The sequence below is a fragment of the Phycodurus eques genome, chromosome 7 (assembly GCF_024500275.1).
Source record: "Phycodurus eques isolate BA_2022a chromosome 7, UOR_Pequ_1.1, whole genome shotgun sequence".
Classification (NCBI taxonomy): domain Eukaryota; kingdom Metazoa; phylum Chordata; class Actinopteri; order Syngnathiformes; family Syngnathidae; genus Phycodurus; species Phycodurus eques.
The window spans coordinates 24,012,454-24,030,605 of record NC_084531.1 but is presented as its reverse complement, the minus strand read 5'-3'; the positions used below and the strand labels follow the sequence as shown (position 1 = coordinate 24,030,605).

At 39.6% G+C, this 18,152-nt stretch overlaps 2 protein-coding genes across 4 annotated transcripts in view; one reads left to right on the top strand and one right to left on the bottom strand.

Moving 5' to 3' along the window:
* Positions 1-459: 459 nt before the first annotated feature.
* LOC133405601 (CD276 antigen) lies at positions 460-6,946 on the bottom strand. Of its 3 annotated transcripts, none has more exons than XM_061682720.1 (7): positions 6,745-6,946; positions 5,905-5,933; positions 5,722-5,789; positions 2,696-2,998; positions 2,323-2,601; positions 1,014-1,125; positions 460-892 (listed from the first exon to the last, which is right to left on the bottom strand). In XM_061682720.1, the coding sequence occupies exons 1-7, from the start codon at positions 6,745-6,747 to the stop codon at positions 850-852; spliced, it is 837 nt and encodes a 278-aa protein (XP_061538704.1). In that variant the 5' UTR covers positions 6,748-6,946; the 3' UTR covers positions 460-849. The 3 variants fall into 3 exon arrangements, with proteins under 3 accessions (XP_061538704.1, XP_061538705.1, XP_061538706.1); XM_061682721.1 differs by having other exon boundaries at positions 2,323-2,637; positions 2,771-2,998; XM_061682722.1 differs by having other exon boundaries at positions 2,771-2,998.
* Positions 6,883-18,152, top strand: part of dync2h1 (dynein cytoplasmic 2 heavy chain 1) — an 86,007-nt gene continuing 74,737 nt past the window's right edge. The window contains 21 exon segments of the mRNA XM_061682719.1: positions 6,883-7,193; positions 8,136-8,339; positions 8,992-9,307; positions 10,957-11,075; positions 11,301-11,445; positions 12,016-12,161; positions 12,311-12,397; positions 12,602-12,736; positions 12,810-12,923; positions 13,014-13,125; positions 13,354-13,478; positions 14,037-14,212; positions 14,334-14,529; positions 14,619-14,714; positions 15,122-15,283; positions 15,413-15,511; positions 15,692-15,831; positions 15,915-16,143; positions 17,028-17,155; positions 17,590-17,705; positions 17,859-17,986. Coding sequence (XP_061538703.1) covers positions 8,157-8,339; positions 8,992-9,307; positions 10,957-11,075; positions 11,301-11,445; positions 12,016-12,161; positions 12,311-12,397; positions 12,602-12,736; positions 12,810-12,923; positions 13,014-13,125; positions 13,354-13,478; positions 14,037-14,212; positions 14,334-14,529; positions 14,619-14,714; positions 15,122-15,283; positions 15,413-15,511; positions 15,692-15,831; positions 15,915-16,143; positions 17,028-17,155; positions 17,590-17,705; positions 17,859-17,986 — 2,952 coding nt within the window. The 5' untranslated portion in view covers positions 6,883-7,193; positions 8,136-8,156.

The following is an 18,152-nucleotide window of genomic DNA, read 5'->3' as shown; positions in this document are numbered from 1 at the left end:
AACACAGAATGGAGAGGAGGACTGACAGTCTGTCATAGAATTACAACAAGATGAATCTCTCAAAGTGGGTGGAATACAAAAAAAAAAAGATTTAAGAAGGTAAGACAGAGAAGTATTTGACATTTGGACACTATGATTTAAATGTCTTCTCGTGTCACCCTATTCAATCTTTCTTTTCTTCTGAAATAAGACGATACCCTGCCTGCCCCTGAAAGAGACTACAGATTGGTATTGAAAATAAATGTTGCTCGTTTCATTTTCTGATGAAAATACTATTGCGTTTGCTGTGTTGTTCATGTTAAGTGTGCTTAGGATGGGCTGTGGTTGTTTAAGAGCAACGTTCCGTTGATTATCCATTGGTGCTGTTGCTCCATCTTGTGGTCACAGAAGATAATGAGGGTGGGAAAAAAATACACAATGTAGACAAAGGAAGTGGAAGCTTCTATTAAATATGGTGTGCATGTAAAACAGTAATGGGAACTTAAGATATAAATGTTTAATTACAACTGGATACTTCAGCCTACAGCTTTTTGAATGAAATAAATGTAATACAAAAGCTTAACCACAGATAGCTACAAGTCATGTAGGTGCAATTATAATAGTGTATACAGTATTCATTAAAAAATATTTATGATTGTATAGTTGTAATCTGCAGTAGTGTAGAACTTGATTGTGCCATAAGAGGTGTTTCTATTATTTTGAACACCTTACTTAACTTTGTACATGAAAGAGGCAAACTCTTAATTTTACATTTAACTGATATACTGCACGTGCATATCAAACAGACAACCTTGTGAAAATATACAGTGTTTTGGACATACTTGGCAAATAAAGATGATTCTGATTATCTTACTTTGGATCTACAGCTACATTATTCGTCTTACTGCAGCTCCTGTAAAAAAAAAAAAGTTAAAAGTAAAAAAATATTTCTTAGTACAGTAGGCCTATCTTCATAGTCAGAAATAGGTCTACACAGCAATATTGTGAAACATGTATTACTACCGTTTTCTTACATTTTTTTCTTTTTTATTAATTTCCATACCAGCACCAATAAAATCATTGCGCTGAACAACACCACTGAGCAGATTGTGTGTTTTACAATTTCAGGCCGATGCTTTGGAACACCTGTGGGTGAGGACAAATAGTGTAAAGTATGAACAAAAACATGCCAGGACAAATGACTTTGGAGCAATACTACAATATTGGATTGTCAGTGATATAACAAGAAGTTGAAAACAGAACCTTATATACCTTACACACACATATATATACAGGATAAGATGTCTGTATTTGTTCAATATCTAGACTATTTGTTTTTCAGTATCATGAGTGAGTTTGTTTTGAGTTTTTTTGTTTGTTTTTAATTGAGACTTAAAATTTCAGATACACCCATACATATTTTCTGTAAGTAAATTATGAAAGTAAATAATCCTTGTGAAAGATTCTTGTTTTGTAGTTATAAAATACATAGAACACATTAAATGGTCGAAATGCAGTTCAGACCTCTAAAGTCCAGCCATTCCTCCATTTTCTATAACTCGTCTTTTCCTGATACACCGCTTATCCTCATTAGGGTCAAGGAGCCCATCCCAGACTTTGGGTCAGCGATGGGGTATGTCTTTGATTAGTCGCCGGCCAATCACAGGGCACATAGCATGAACAAAGAACTATTCACACACCTACAAATGATTAAGATTCTTCAATAAACCTAACATGCATATTCTTGGAATGTGAGCGGAAGCAACGCATGTAACACAGATGGGAAGAGCATGCAAACGCCCCACAAAAAGGCTGAAGCTGAGATTGGAACCCTTGAGTCAGACATGCTAACCACTATTGCACCGTACTGCCCTACCACTGAAGTCATTCACATGAATTTGTATCTTTCGGAACATTCCAATTCCAAACACATTCCAAACATTCCGATCGTCTTTCGCTACTTCATACTCCTACTGAACATGTACTGTATATGAATCTAAATAGAGAGATGATACGGTACAGGTCGACACTAGTGCAAACTGCAACCAAATGGTTAAATGAATATCTCTCTGACAGAATCAATCAAAACTGAATAAGCAGAATATTTCATTCTTTTATTCGATATCATGACATTGTGCAAGTAACCATAATGTTGTGGGAGGTCAGTGCATGATGTAATAAATTACAAGATACTAAGACTCTTTTGATGTAAAATGTGTGCCTTGGCTCAATAAAGGTAAAACATTGCGCTGACAAAGAGGGTCTATTTCAAGGGGGCATTTCACACATCCCAACAAACACTTCCGACTGTGCATTTTGGAATCTATAGAATGTTTTACTCACAGACAAACAGCAACTCAGATGTGACACCGCCCATGGAACAACTAATGAGCATTTCTTCTCCATAGGAGCAGTTGAAGGACACGGTACTGGAAGTGTTGTACAACATTGTGTTTGGATCGCTCTCTTCGCTCACATTCAGAACTGTCCACATCGGGCCGCTGCTGTTCCCAATAACTTTCCACATCAACTCACTGCGCGGATAACCTCCATGTGAGGAACACGTCAACAGGCAGCGGTTTGCATGGCAGGACGTTATCACTGTAGGCTTGCTGAAGTTGGCTGCAGAGTCCCAAAAAAGAACAGCCAAGCTGGAAACTTTGTGTCAAGCGAGTTAAACACAAACAAACACCATTTTTAATATAGGAACATGTACCTGTGACACTGAGGTGTATGATTGTGTTCGAAACATTTGGTTCGCCCTTGTATTGAATGTAGCACTGATATTCACCACTATGCGAAGCCTTCAGTTTGACCATTTGCACTGTTGCGCTGTCGTTTTCCACGCTGGTGTTTTCCCATTTCGCCTTTTGTATCTTTTTCAGTGTATGGAAGCCATTTACAAATTCTTGGCCCTTTTGAAAGTAGAAGAACGTGATGGTCTTGTGTCTGTCCACAGGGCAGTGAATGGTCACATTCTCACCAACCTCCCCTCTGAGTTGAATCTGAGCAAAACTTTCTGCAAGAGAAGCAAAAGCAGGCATTAAACTAGGGAAACGTTTCGCACAGCAGCACTTTGGACTAATTGTTCAACATTTTAGCAAGCATGACGACAAGAGGTACTGTTTTGATATGTATCCAATTGTTGCTTTTTTTGCTGCTTCATTTATTTAGCCTGATTAGACAAAAACTACAAAACTGACTTAAATTAAACTTTGTGAAGAGGAGGCCCATGGGTTTGTACCAAAGGCCCCAATTAAAATTCCAAATTTGGACAAGCATTTCAGAATTAGGAAGTCACTTTTTACCCTTTGGGTAGCAGTAGAACCATAACCCCCAACTTAATGTCTAGCCAAAATCCCAAATTTCCATCCATCCATTTTCTATACTAGACTGCACAGGGTGTACTGGTTGTCAGTCAGGTTTATTTTTCAGGGTACATTTAGAGACAGACAATCTTCTACCCTCACATTCACACATTACTGAGTGGGAACTGAATCCATGCTGCCTCCATGGAAGTGAACCGCATACTGCATCTATTGTGTCCAGCAGTGGGAACCACGGAGAATCATTAGATCCATAGTCTTGGTAATAGACAGGATGTTTTTATACACAAAATGCAGGCCTCGTGTCCCAGTTTTCTTTGTAACGTTACTCGTAACAAAATAACGTGTTTATTTGTTAATTTGTTTGTTTCTTTGTTTCAATGTTGACAAAGCGTTTTCCTCATGAGTTAAAAAACAACTTAAATGCTATTATAAACAATCTGAGGCTGCCTGGTGGGATCCAATGGGGTCATCTGCATTACCAACAGGCATCCAACCCTTTTCTATATGGCCCATCCTCATTAGGGTCACAGGTGAGCTGAAGCCTTACCCAGCTGCCTTTAGATGAGTGTCGTCGCAACACCTTGAGCTGCTCCCTAGACAATCGTAGGCCACATATTGACAAAGAACCATCCACTCTCACAATCACACCTAAGCACAATTTAGAGTCTTCAATTAACATGCATCTTTTGGAACATATCGAACCTCAGAACTGTGAGGCAAATGTGCTAACCGCTCGTGCACCGTGCCGCTCATGTTCAAACATGTAATTAGAAATTGTTTTTATTTCGCTTTTAGGGTAACGCTGGCAGATTTCTTCCCATTATATGACATCATGTCCTACAGTAGACATTGTACATATACTGTACAACTCTGAACGCTATTATTTGCACAGAGAATGCAAGGTGTCCAGGTTAGTTTACCAATAATGATTGTTAATGTTGATCCAGTTTTCCATGGCAATAACAAAAGTAACATTCTTCAAATTAAAAGCCTGTATAAAAACTACTTTGAAGCTTATATGTTGTTGTCTTCACCCTCAACTATATCACAACATTTGAAATTAGAACTTTACTGAAAATGTACATTAGATTTTCAATCAAAATAAACCATTAATGGTGACTACTCGGTTCTCACTTTGGAATGTGAGGGTTTGAAGGTCAGGTTTTCTGTGCTCTTTGGGAGCTTCTCTTTGTGATGCAGTAAATATCATTTCCTCTTCAGACGATTTGTTTTTTTAGTTTTACAAAGTTCTTCTTCCATGAGTCACCTTCCTTTTGACTTGGTTTCACTTCCATCTTTCTATACATTATTATCTCCTTGATTTGGTCTTTCTTTAAAAGCAACATTATCTCTGATATAATCTGATAGATTGGATTTTACCGCTTCTAAGAGAATGAGAATACCTGCCTTCTTCTTCTGACCATTTCAAAAGCCTAAAATTTGAAATTAGTACCTACAATTTTCCATCCCCATTCATTTCCAAACCATGGCAACCTTATGTTTACAAAGAAAATTATTATATATTATATATTCATATTATATTTATTACAATATGTGCTATTTTGTAGTTTGTCTGTCTGTCTCAAAGTTCTCAGATTTGGGCTTCCAATCTCAGCTCCGGCCCTCCTGTGTGGGGTTTTCATTTTCACCTCATAGGCCGACGTGAGTAGGTTTTCTGCTTTCTCTCACATTCCAAAAACATGCATGTTCGGCTCATTTTGTACTCGTGTGAATGGCTGTTTTGTCTATGTGCCCTGTGTCTGACTGGGGTGGTAGAGTGGTTGTCTGTCAACCCAAAGGTTGTGGGTTCGATCCTCGGGCCCTGTGACCATCTCCAATTATCCTTAAGCAAATACTGAACCCCCACTTGCTCCTGATGCTGCGTCATCAGTCGGTGAATGAGGAGACCTTGTTAAAGCCCTTTGATAACCTTAGGTAGAAAAGCGCTAGACAAGTGAAAGCCCATTTTCTGGCCAAAGTTAGCTGCAATAGGTTCCAGATCACTCGCCACAAGCGTTGTAGAAAATGGATGGATAGATTATTTTGCAGTACTGTCTGCAGTATATGTCTGCATGTTGGAGAGTGGTAAGAGCGTCTGCCTCACAGTTCTGAGGACCATAGGTGTGATTCACAGTCTTCAATCAACCCACCATGCATGTTTTTGGGATGTGGGAGGAAACCGGAGTGCCCGGAGAAAACGCACGCAGGCACGGGGAGAACATGCAAACTCCACATAGGCGGGGCCGGGGATTGAACCCCGGTCCTCAGAACTGTGAGGCAGACGCTCTAACCAGAGATCGGCAGGTACTCTATTAATAGACTCAATAAACACTGGTACAAAAGAATGTGTGGACCTCCAACATGGATGTCATGAGAAAATTATGAATTGGTATTAACAGAAGGAACTACTCACCTTGGGGGGCCAAAGGCAAATTTACAGTGAAGATTACAGTTAATAGTCGCCAGAGAATACTCGTTTTTCTAATGAGAGACAAGATATGCACCTTTCTCACTTTGCAAATTTACCAAAAATACTGAATACTATTGACTCACATAGTTACAGTATAAGCAGAACATTTGTGGAATGATTACTTACAGAAATTTCAGTGCAACCCAACTCGATACCTGTTCAAAAGAAAATATTTAAATGATAAAACAGAGTTCCATAATCATTTGAATGAGCACCGAACACTCCCAGTAGCTGTAGTATACGAATGTTTTCATATCACATCAGGCAAAATGCATACACAAATGTGTACTATTGGTGTATTCCTGTAAACAAATCAGTGCATGCAGTGTTGTAAGGCTGTCCTTTTGCAGAGCGCCCACTCAAAGGGCATTGGATGCGAATTGTTCGGAGGAGTAAGTAACTTTTATGAGTAAATGATCATCCTCTCCCAAATCAACTGCTCCTATAGTGGCTGCACAACTAAATAACCAAACTGTCAAACACTAGTTGAGGTAAAACACAAAGAAAGCACAGTAAAGCTATACTGTAAGTAGCCAGTTGCCACACAATTTAATGTCCAACACTGGATGATTACACTTTTTACTTTATGCCACATTAAGTGTATTAAAATGCAAATTAGCTTCGATCTGAAAGAGCTGTGGGTGATGACAATAATGACCGACTCACGTTACCTCTTCATTTGTCTGAAATTGGCTACATTATCAAAGAGTCATAGTTATACTTATATACTTTCTGTGGATTATTAACCACTACTGCGAGACAGCCAGACAGATGGTCAAATGTTTTACATCATAATTTCACACAGGCACACACTAATAATTCATGGCTTTTGTTGTGACAAAAAAAAAAGACATTAATTGCCAGAATTGCAATAGTTTTACTCATACAATAACTGTTATACAATACAGTTAAGGGTAAACATCAAAATGAGATAAGTCAAAGCAAAGAAGTGAAATAAGCACTCACCATCGTGCTGTCTTCCTCGCTAAGTGAATGCGAGTATGGAACCGGGAGAGTGATGTGACAACTTCCTATTTAATTAAGCGGAACTAAAGTACGAGTCAATGAATCTATATCTGTCTGTCCGTCCGTCCCTCCATCCATCCAACCAATCGAAAAACAGTTAGTACTGTTAGTACTGAGTGGTAACTTGAGTGTGTTTTCTTGTGTTGAGTGACGATTTCTTCTGATTTACGCTGGAACTGGATCATGTGACTTCAGGCTTCGGTGTCGTTGCGTAGGAACCGCGCAAGCGTAACCTCGGAAAAGCACGGGAGACAACTGCAACAGTTTGCTATGCTTCCCTGTGCGGTTTGAGACCTATTTTGGAGGGAAGAGAAGCAGTATGTGGCTGAGCACGGGGAATGTGTTGTATTTCCCCATGAGACAACGCCATCAAAAGCTAATCTGCTAACGTGAGCAAAAATCCTTTTACCGAGCCATTGGGCTAACCAAACCTAGCAAGGCTGCGCTAAAACACCGCTAACATTTTACTCGTCCAATACTAGTCGTCTAAGAAACCGAATAACGCTTCTACTGTATGCAATGTGTGTTAAACGCACTGAAGTTTATCATTGCCGGACGTGTTTATATTCTGTGAGTTATGTTGTTGTTACGTCGCGCGTTTAGGTTTTTCTGTCCCGCAACGAGAAATAATTTAATAACGGGCTTACACGGTGTAAACAATCAAGTGATCAATCGTCACGAAATAAAACGAGTAGTATTAGTTATTAGTGACTAGAATCATTTAGATAACCCAATATTTGTGTAGCATGTTGTTTTGGGAGGTCTTGCAGCACAGTGTACTAGTGGTAGGCACATCGACTTCACTGTTGTGGAGTTTTGGGTTCGAAACTCCTGTGTGGAGTTGACATGTTCTTCTTGTCCTTGTGTGTGTGTGTGTGTGTGTGTGTTTTTTTTCCTTCCCAGTCATCCTCCCACAGTCCAAACATGCGTGTTAGATTCATTGAAGACTCTAATGAATGTGAAAGTGAGTGTCAGTGGTTGTGTCTTGCGATTGCCCGGGTACCAAACCTGGGTGCACCGGCCTCTTGCCCAAAGTCAGCTGGGATAGGCTCCAGCTCACCCGCGACCCAGGACCGGCTATAGGTCTTTAGACAATGGAAGGAAGGATGAAGGAGAGAGCGCTGTCTTAAACCACCAGGAGCCGCGACCACATTAATACCTAATACTGAAAGAGTCCTTTAAAGCGGAGCATTATTATTGTTGTAAAGGCACTCTTGTATTAGTTGTTCCTAGATTTTGTATCACTTCAGATGTGTTTTCCCGAACCATTAATGTTATTTTCCACATTGTCTGGTGTGTGATTCAACATATTCTTGCTTCCTCTCTTTCAGTACATATGTGACATATAGGAGATGGCTCAGGAACCTAACGATGCTCGTAAGAAGTTCATTCTTAGCACTACGGGTAACTTCTATGAGCTAAAGACACCATCCCTTTTAAATGACAGCCCAGAGCTCAACAACTTCTTGGATGATGGAAACCAGTTTGTCTTGTCTATCACCAGACAAGAAAATAATCTTCGCCTATCAAATAAGGTAGCACAAAGTACTGGCAATTATCACACACAATTTCTTATTCTTTTTTTTTTTTTTTGCTTCAAAGGAAACAAACAACTTAGCCTACTTGTAATTTCTAAAACATTAGATTTTTTTTCTCACAATTTAAATCAGTTCCTAGGTGTCTTAAAAACATGTATTTGAAGAAGATATATTACACATTTCACACCCTATTTATTGACTTTGTACTGTCTCGTACAAGTTAGTGAGCTCTAATTCTGTCCCATATTCTACTGGGCCAATGGCGGGTCGACTTTTGAAACCTTCACAACCTGGGTGGACATTCGGTATGAACGCTTGGCTGCCATAAGACGGTTGCAGAAATGTCGGCAAGGACCAATCAGAGCAACGCTGTTTTCCATTTTTAAAGTAGAAATATCAGCGATCCAATCAGCGCAAAGCTATTCAAATATTTAATATTAATAAGAAATCTGTCCATCTCAAATGTCATGCGGAAAAGACCAACCAGAATAGCTTGAAAAAGGCCATGCTTGGCATTTTCAACCCATATTATCGTGCAAACCCAATAAAAGCATATCAACGGTTATTAAAAAAATCAAGGCATGAGACCTTTAAAAAGTCAGTTTTCCATATTATGTCCCTTTTAAATTAATTACTCTTTCTACATCAGATCGACGCATTGGACGGCGGCCGAGAGAAAGTGCTGGTGTTCTTCAAGCTCTATCCCACAGTGATCACAGAGGAGAACTTACACCAGAGCATCCTTGTGTCGTCCATGCTGGAATCCCCTATTACCTCTCTATACCAGGCTGTGAGACAGGTGTTTTCCCCTGTGCTGCTCAAGGATGAACGCTGGCATTCATCATTTGATCCAAAGCTTGCGGGTCTGCTCAGTGAGTTGGAGCTGGGTCTGGGCTCAGTGGTCCGCCAGTCTGGAGCACAACCTACTGACTTGAAGAAAGGACACTCGGAAGAAGATGTTTTGGGTATGTGCACAGAGACCAATAAGATACTGTATTTATGGGTCAATGTCCAAGGTCCAATGAGTTGCAGTTGTCGTGTCATTTTGTCATTTTCCGACACGAGAAAGGGAGATTTTGTTATGGGCCATTGAAACCAAGATTGAACTTTTTGGCCATGACTTTAAATGGTGGCAGCTGTGCATTGACTCCCATTAATTTCAGTTTCAATATACCAGTAATTGGTTAATTCCGAACACAGACGCATCTCCGTCATAAGAGGCTTTGCACACTTGTGCAACATTATCTCAGTTGTGCAAGTTATTTTTGTTGTTGGGTTGTAGTCGCGGGCGGCACGGTGGCCGACTGGTTAGAGGGTCAGCCTCACAGTTCTGAGGTGCGGGGTTCAATCCCCGTCCCTGCCTGTGTGGAGTTTGCATGTTCTCCCCGTGCCTGCGTGGGTTTTCTCCGGGCACTCCGGTTTCCTCCCACATCCCAAAAACATGCATTAATTGGAGACTCTAAATTGCCCGTAGGCATGACTGTGAGTGCGAATGGTTGTTTGTTTGTATGTGCCCTGCGATTGGCTGGCAACCAGTTCAGGGTGTACCCTGCCGCCTCCCCTATGACAGCTGGGATAGGCTCCAGCACGCCCGCGACCCTAGTGAGGAGAAGCGGCTCAGAAAATGGATGGATGGATGGGTTGTAGTCGCATTATTGGTGGATTTTTCTTTTAAATGCTGTATCTTGGTGTCATTTTTTGTATCCCAAAAATCTGGCATTTCAACAGGGGTGTGGAGAATTTCTTATAGTCATTGCATTTGTCTATAAAATAAGTAAAACATTTAGGTCAAGAATTGGGCAACAACATTAACTTGAGTCAAAAGTGACACAACCTGACCCACACTATATCGCTATAGTTATAAAAAATATATATACGTAATCAAATGTAATGAAAGTATTATCCATCCATCCATTTTCTGAGCCGCTTCTCCTCACTAGGGTCGCGGGCGTTCTTATTAAACAAATTATTTAAATTATTAAATTATTATTTTCAAATTGTTTAAATTATTAAACAGTTTGAAAAAGTTGCCAAGGTTTGTGCCTGTATTCTTTCTAAAATACTATTCAGACCAGTGCTTTGCATCAAATGATTACAACATTAACAACAAATAGATAGCCCATGAATTAATTAAGATTAAATTTTCTGTAAAATGATTGAAATTGACAGTTAGTCTGCTATGAAATCACATAATTGGGTTGTTAAAGAAGGACAGAACTCGCAATGGCAATTTAAGACAAATCATATTAGAGATGGTCTGTGATTCTAATTTTCAAGGGTGACATGATACAGAGGTTAATTCCACAGTTTGTCTTGTGCAACAAATGTGAACAACATTTCAACAAACATGGGTCAGTAATGCTCCCTCGAGGAATGGCGTAAAAAATACATGGCACATATTATAGACTGATAAAACTGGAATGTTCCTTTTACAGGAGAAAAGTTCCAAACTATAGATATTTGTTTTTGAGTACAGTATATCAAATCTAGCACTACACTATCTAAATTTTTAGATGCCATAATACCTTTCAGATGATTCATATCTTTCAAAAAGGCCATCTGTGCAACTGTATTCAACAATTCATGACGTTGTTTATGTGTCTCACCTACGCAGGTATTCTTACGCCCAGTGATGAGTTCCTGTATTGGGCGGCCATATCTAAATCTGCAAAGAAGACCAATGTGAAAGAAAGGGCTACGTATTTCACTGAGCAATTTGATATTATAGAGAAGGTATGCAAAAAAAATATTCAATACAAAATAATTTCAAATTAAAAGTTGACCACCAATTGCTGTGCTCAAATATTAGCATTTTCTTACTAGGACAACAATAATGTTGTAACAATTCACTGAAGTTTTTTTTCTTAGACAATGGAGATATTTGCTTTTAAATGTGACGCTTTTAATCGAAGTGAGACAAACTCACACAAACTCCATCTGTGTTTGTGTCTCCACCAGGAATATTGTGGTCTCGATGGTCTGTCTTTGTCCGATGTTCTGGATCTGGTGGACCAGAGCAGAGACACACTCGATGGGGTCTGGCGGCAGCTTGATTATGAGCCTTACCCAGAAACACGCATGGTCCGACTGATGGACGTTATTGGTAAGACCTGCTCACAAGAAGACATTTTATACTTCTTCCGATCTGACCACACAGTGTTCATCAATTTTCGCAGGCCGTGTAGCACGAAACTAACATGGATTCAAGCAATGTCACAATACTGATGCATAGTTCAGTATTTATTGAATTGCCTCGTAGCCGCCATTTTCTTTCCCAGGTAGCTGTTCGAATTTATGCTACTATAAAGCCTGAAGGCTGAAAGTGTCCTGCTTGACCGTGGCAGTCTGTGGCTTCGCAATGCGGTAATGCTAATAAATGTATACGTGTTACACAGACTTTTTAAGTAATTACAAACTGATTTCACAATGACCTTATAATACAATTTAACAAAACTGATGGAATAAGTGGATTACTGCGTAATTTCTTTCAGGTAATCATCAAAGTTAAATATATGTGTGTCGGGTCACCCAGTTCTTGGCTTGAGTTAGGTTTTTGCTGTAGAACTACAGTAAGTAAGTTAAGACACCCTGGTTCCTGCGTCAGTGAATGTACTTTTTAACAATTTTGTTTTTTGAAGGAATATGTAATGTTTTTTTCTTTTAATTCATCAAGGCGGAGCCCTCGGACGATACATCCAGAAAAAGCTCAGTGACCTCAAGATTTTTGAGCAGCCAGTTGTGTCCGTGAGGGAGAGATGGAAGACGGGGGTAGCTATCTGTGAGCATTGGGTTGCAACTTGTGAGCATCTGACTGGACAGGTATGACAATAATTGGAATAGAGAATAAAACTAATGACAAAGTGGTTACAAATATAGAATATCACTGGATTGACTGAAATGTAAAAAAAAAAAAAATTTGACCCATCTCAATTTGTTAGTTTTTTAACCTTTTTAAATGATATTGTCAGGTCTGGAAGAGACATGCTCCTCACCCTTGGAAGGGAAACAAACACTGCCCACAAACCCTACATTGCCTTGGCAAACGATTGGATGAGGTATACTGCAGTGATCCAATACATCTAATCTATTTTACCTACCGACCTACCGACCAACCTATCTGAAGACCTTCCTACCCCCCATCTGCATCATAACTTTAATTAAACTTAATAGACATATTAGTGTTTCTTGTATTGTTTTATACATTGTTGAGACCACCACCATATTAGTTGAGTATGAAGTGCACTTTCTCTGTCTGTCAGGTGGTGTCTTTGCGGGTTTTCCATGAGAAGCTGCTGCATTTGTTACCAGGAGGAAAGCAGCAGGCACTGACTTCAGATTGTGTTTTTGAACCTTTTTCTGGCCTTAACCCTCTCCAGTACAACCCCTACACCGAGGTGGGTTGTGTACACCAGTGAAGGACGAACCATTTTTCTCCCTGATGTGTAATATTTTGTTGTATGTTTGTAGCCCCTTTGGAGGGCAGCAGTGGCTCAGTTTGAGCGCATCATGGCTCCATCGGAGCGTGAGGTGGCTGGCAGACTAAAGAGCTACATCGCAGATGTACAAGACAGTCCACAACAGGTTGTGTAACAGCTCTGATTAAAATGTATTCCTTAGTCTTGGTTTAATGTTAATGCATGCTCATTTACAAGTGCATGCTTTTTTTTGTAGCTGTTGCAGGTGTTCCAAAAGCACAAGGATTTAATCAGGCGTCCTACCATCAGAAAAGAGCTGCAGTCTGAGAGAGACACTCTATTGGCCAGACTACTTGACTACAACAAGGGTGAACTTGATTGTCTGTCTCAGTTTTTCTCTGGCACATTGTTTTATTGTCTTCCACTGCGCCTCCTTTATGAACGAAGATAGCTCGCACATTTTAACCACTCGTTTTGAACCAGTAGTATAGAATTTTGAGTTAGATTTTGATTTTATTTTAGATTTGTTTTTTGTATCTGCAATTTTTCTCAATGAGACAATAATTCTGTCACTTGTCTTTTAACCCTTTTTATAGGCTTAAAGACAGACTTTGAGAGTCGCTGTCAAGGAAGTCCAGGAGAGAAGGCTGGCCCACTTATGGGCAGAAACCTCTCTGATGTGGTCAATAAAATTGTTTGGGTCCAACACTTCATACACAAGGTAGGCTTATTATCAAATATATAGAACTGTATAGTTCTATGCAAGGTTTTTAGGCATTTTAGATGTGCTTGTTTATCAATGCTACAATAATCATATATAAATATTAAAAGTCAGACAGTTACGCATCTTAAAATAGGAATGAATAATAAATAATCAAAACATTTACAAATAATATTTAAATGCCCTGTTGCCCTGCTGTCCCTGAGTGTTATGTGATGTGACCTCCCTTTACAGAAGTTGACTGTCATTTAAAAAAAAAATACACAATTAAGGGCAGCGCTAAAGTTAAGTAAATAAACAATAAAACAACAGATTGCATAACAATGTAAAGCTGCAGGAACCCGCGTCTAAAACCATAATGTAATGGAATCCCAAATTAAACTAATTTTTTTAAAGTAGATTTCTTTGAAGTTGTTCCTATTTTAAAATGCCACTGTGAAAAAGTTCATTAAAACAAGAAAACTAGTGGTGAACCTTTGGTCAGTGATGTTGACATTTTGGTTTATATGTTCAAACTTGTTTGAGTTGTGTTTTCTTGGGGTTTCATCCTTACATTAGGTGGAGGACTGTATCCGCATCGCTGAGGCTCTGCTGTCAGATCTGTCAGGGTTCAGAGGGTTCGTGCATTTCTGTGATGACCTGCTAGAGGTTTTGAGAGCATATGAACAGGAACAGTTTAATGACTGGTCTAGAGATTTATTGTCTAGTCTGGCTGATCCCAAGTCAGGACTCAGGTGAGACGCTGTACCTTTTTAATAAAACTATTTATAAAACCTACAAAAAAAGCACACAATTACAACTAAATTCTATGTATTGTACTCCAATAGAATGCACAAAATATTTGTCACTTCTCAGTCTCCAGGCGAGTGATCGAGTGATGGAATTGGACCACGCAGATGGCAGGCTGAAGATCCATTACTCAGACAGATTGGTCAGTCTGCTCAGGGAGGTCAGGCAGCTCTCTGCTCTGGGCTTTGCTATTCCTGCTAAGATCCAGCTGGCTGCTAATACTGCAGACAAGTTCCACAGGCAGGCCATTGTCCTCAAACAGGTAAAAAAAAATGTTTGCATGAGCTAATTTTTTCTTTTTATTTCATCTAAATCAGTCTTGCGTTGTAAAAAACCTTTGTGCTGCTACAGGTGGCAAACTTTTACAACACCATCGACCAGCAAATGATCCCTTCTCAGAGGCCAATGATGCTCACGCTTGCTTTGGCTTTTGAGCAAATCATAAAGGTATTCTTGGCATGTTTAAGCAGCAGTAACTATTTTTGCTCTTTTCACCTTGTGAATGCTGAGTAAAACTACATATAGATTGTATGAATGTACATTTCTGGACAGCTGGCGCTTATGCAACATGACGACATGCGATTGTCCTTATTACAAGCCAGTTCATTATTTTAAGGACAAATCAAATTATGTTATTGTGCTTGAGCAAATGCATTCAGTACATTTTTGGTGTCCTCCTTGCATGCTATTTATATCCTGTATCCTGTATTGCTGTGGAAATTACTTATATTTTCCCTTTATGGTACTAATAAAGGTTATCTTATCTAAAAAGAAATTGCTACATAATTGTTTCTTTAACAGTGTCTTGGCTATGATGATTATTACATGATAATATAAATTCTTTTCTTGAACAGAATCCTCGCTCTCAGTCAAAAGAAACAGGTGGTAAACTGCACATCACTTGGAACAATCCTAAAGAGCTGGAAGTTTACATCTCCAAGCTGCAGTCTGCCACAGAGAAGCTCTCCACTGAGAACAGGAAGCTACGTAAATGGCACACAGATTTCACAGACAAGGTTAGAGCTTGTCCTTAGGCTTCTGTAACTTTGGAAGGAGCAAATAATTGTACCCCTTCCTTTTACGTACCTATCTGTGGAAATTATCGCACACTTGGCTTGATGTTCTTTTTTCATGTGGTTCCAAAGGTTGTGACAATAATGAATGTCGACTTGCTGAGACATCAACAGAGGTGGAAAGAAGGCCTCCAGGAGCTGCGCACTGGCTTTGCCACTCTGGAGGCAAAGGTAGTGATCGTGTGTGTGTGTGCGTGCGTGTGTGTGCGTGTGAGTATGGATATGACAACCTTTGTCCATTGTTTGCTGTCCTTTACCATGAAATCAATGTATCACTGTATAGGATGGAGGTTGTACTGGAAGCCCAGAGGCTTTTCATTCAATACACAACCTTTGTATCTTTGAATTTAGGGCTTTAGGTCGGATGACATGCAGGCATGGCGGCAGCATTGGAACCATCAGCTATACAAGGCCCTTGAACACCAGTACCAGACCGGACTGGAAGCTCTGAACAAGAACCTACCCGAAATACACATTGACCTCACTTTTAAGTGAGTATGATGTCTTTATTGTTACCCATTATCCCTCATTTCAGTTTCACGCAACACATTTTTGGTGTCCTTTCTCTGAGCAGACAGGGCCGGTTGCAGTTCCAACCACCATTTGAGGAGGTACGAGCACGCTATTACAGGGAGATGAAGAGGTTCATCTCGATCCCGAACCAGTTCAAAGGTGTCAGCGCACCCGGGGATCCAGTTATCTTCGGTGCTATGATTGACAGGAATGCCTCTGGGTTCCTGACCATCTTCAGCAAGGCAGAGGACCTCTTCAGCCGCTTGCAGGCTATTCAACACAAGTACAAGGTTCCTGAACAACATATAATTATATTGATGATGATGGTGACCGAGTATGGTATTTCAGCAGTCTGTTGAAACACTGTTTATTATCGCATTATATTATGGTTTTGGTAATGTTTGACTGTGGCTCGGACGGAAAAAGTGTTTGGTTTACTGTATCATGAGGTCATTGTTGTGGCAAATTAATCTTGCCCCAGATGTCAAATGTATATCAATCAATCAATCACTCAAACCTTTATTTATATAGCACATTTCACACTTAAAAAACAACACTAAGTGCTTCACAAGACACAAACACATCACTCCCACTCACCTGCAATAGCTGAGCCCCTGGGACACCTAACACCTGTGTGTAAAAGTAGATAAAATTATAAAAGATGATTAAATACATAACATAGATGCTGAGACATGGCTGAGCACAGAGTGGAGTGAAGAAGCGCCATCATGGATGGCCGTCAGCAACAGAAGCTGCAAACTGATAGGGTCTGGTAGTTGTTTTTTTCCCCCATTTTTTTGTCCTTACATTTCAAATTTATTTTCAGCCGTCTTTCAACTCATGACTGTTATTCGCTAAATTATTTTGCTTTTCAAAGTAGGCTACTTTAGTAACAAAATGGGTGAAATGAAGTGACATTTTCATTTAAATAATTCAACTTTCCCCAGTAACAAACACAGGCTGTTAAATGTCTTCTGTCGGCATTCTTGCATCTCTGTTAGAAAGGGAACGCCCAACCCTTCCTTATGTTCCATTTTTTATTTAGTCATCGTCACTTATCTCACTTTTGACACAGTTGCATATAAAATAAGTATGCACATCTCAGTTCTTGTATGTATGTGTGTGCATGCCTGCGTGCGTGTGTGTGTGTGTGTGTGTGTGTTTGTGCGCTTAGGAGTGGGTGGTCTTGGGCCAAGTGGATTTGGAGAAGTTATTACAGAAACATCTGAAGTCCGTGCAGGATTGGGAGAGAAATTTCAAGGCCCTGAAAGCCAGAGGAAAAGAATCAGAACGTCTGCCTAGGTACATATTACACAAAACAACAAGTATAATCTTAAAGCAATATGGCTACTTCAACAACTGAAAAAAGCAAACAATAAGCAATACGTTTTTAAAGGATTTTTTTTGTTTTTGTTTTTATTATATATTATTATTATATTATATATATTTAGTGTAGCGTTTGTCCGCATTAGGGTCGCAGGCGGGCTGGAGCCTATCCCAGCTGACATTGGGCGAGAGTCTTGGGACTCAAAGACTTCCCATGTGTTTTTCAATATTTACTTGTTTTTATTTCTAAAGGGAGTTAAAATGGGATTTGGGTAATTGGCATTATTACAATGGATATAGCCAAAATAAACAAGTGATCTATAAAACAGCAATGGAAAATTATTTCACTTTGAGCACTATTGGAATTAATATATTTCAATGCTTATTCATGTCCGTTTTTTTTTTGTTAGCCAGGAGAAGGTTGACTGTGTCACAGTCAACTGTGAGCCACTTAAAGCTGCCATCGATGGGCTAATCCAGAGGCTCTTTGACCTGCTGCTTATGTCTCTTAGGAAGTCCATACAAGGTGAAGTGTACATTTCTTTTTACTAACCAGAAAACAATATTTTCACTTGCTCTATATAGCCTTTTTGTCTCTGTTGTTGTATACTAATTCAATGCATAATTCGTCTTGTACGATGGCATCCATTTTGCTCTTCTTTCTGTGGCTCAATTTCAGGCCACACGCAGGCCATAGACAGTTTTGTGTCGGAGTCAATGGAGATCTTGTCCACGCGACCAGAAAATATTGAAGCGATTAGTGCTGCCAGTGGCAAATATAGCCAGATAGTTGCCCAAAAACCTGAGGTAAGAGACACATAAGCCATACTTTGGAATTTAGAACATAGTATTGTTTAAAATATCATTACATTTTTCTCTATTCAAATAGTTGAATCTAAAAGATTGAAAACGAACCATTCCAGGATGCCTTTGGCCCCCCAATTCATTTTGAATTGTCATACAATTGTTAAAA

Excerpts from the sequence above, each read along its gene's own strand:
- LOC133405601 (XM_061682720.1), bottom strand. Across the intron at positions 5,790-5,904 it reads TGGGTTGCACTGAAATTTCT|AAAAACGAGTATTCTCTGGC; the intron begins GTAAGTAATCAT and ends GTCTCTCATTAG. Across the intron at positions 893-1,013 it reads TTAATAAAAAAGAAAAAAAT|GAGCTGCAGTAAGACGAATA; the intron begins GTAAGAAAACGG and ends TTTTTTTTACAG.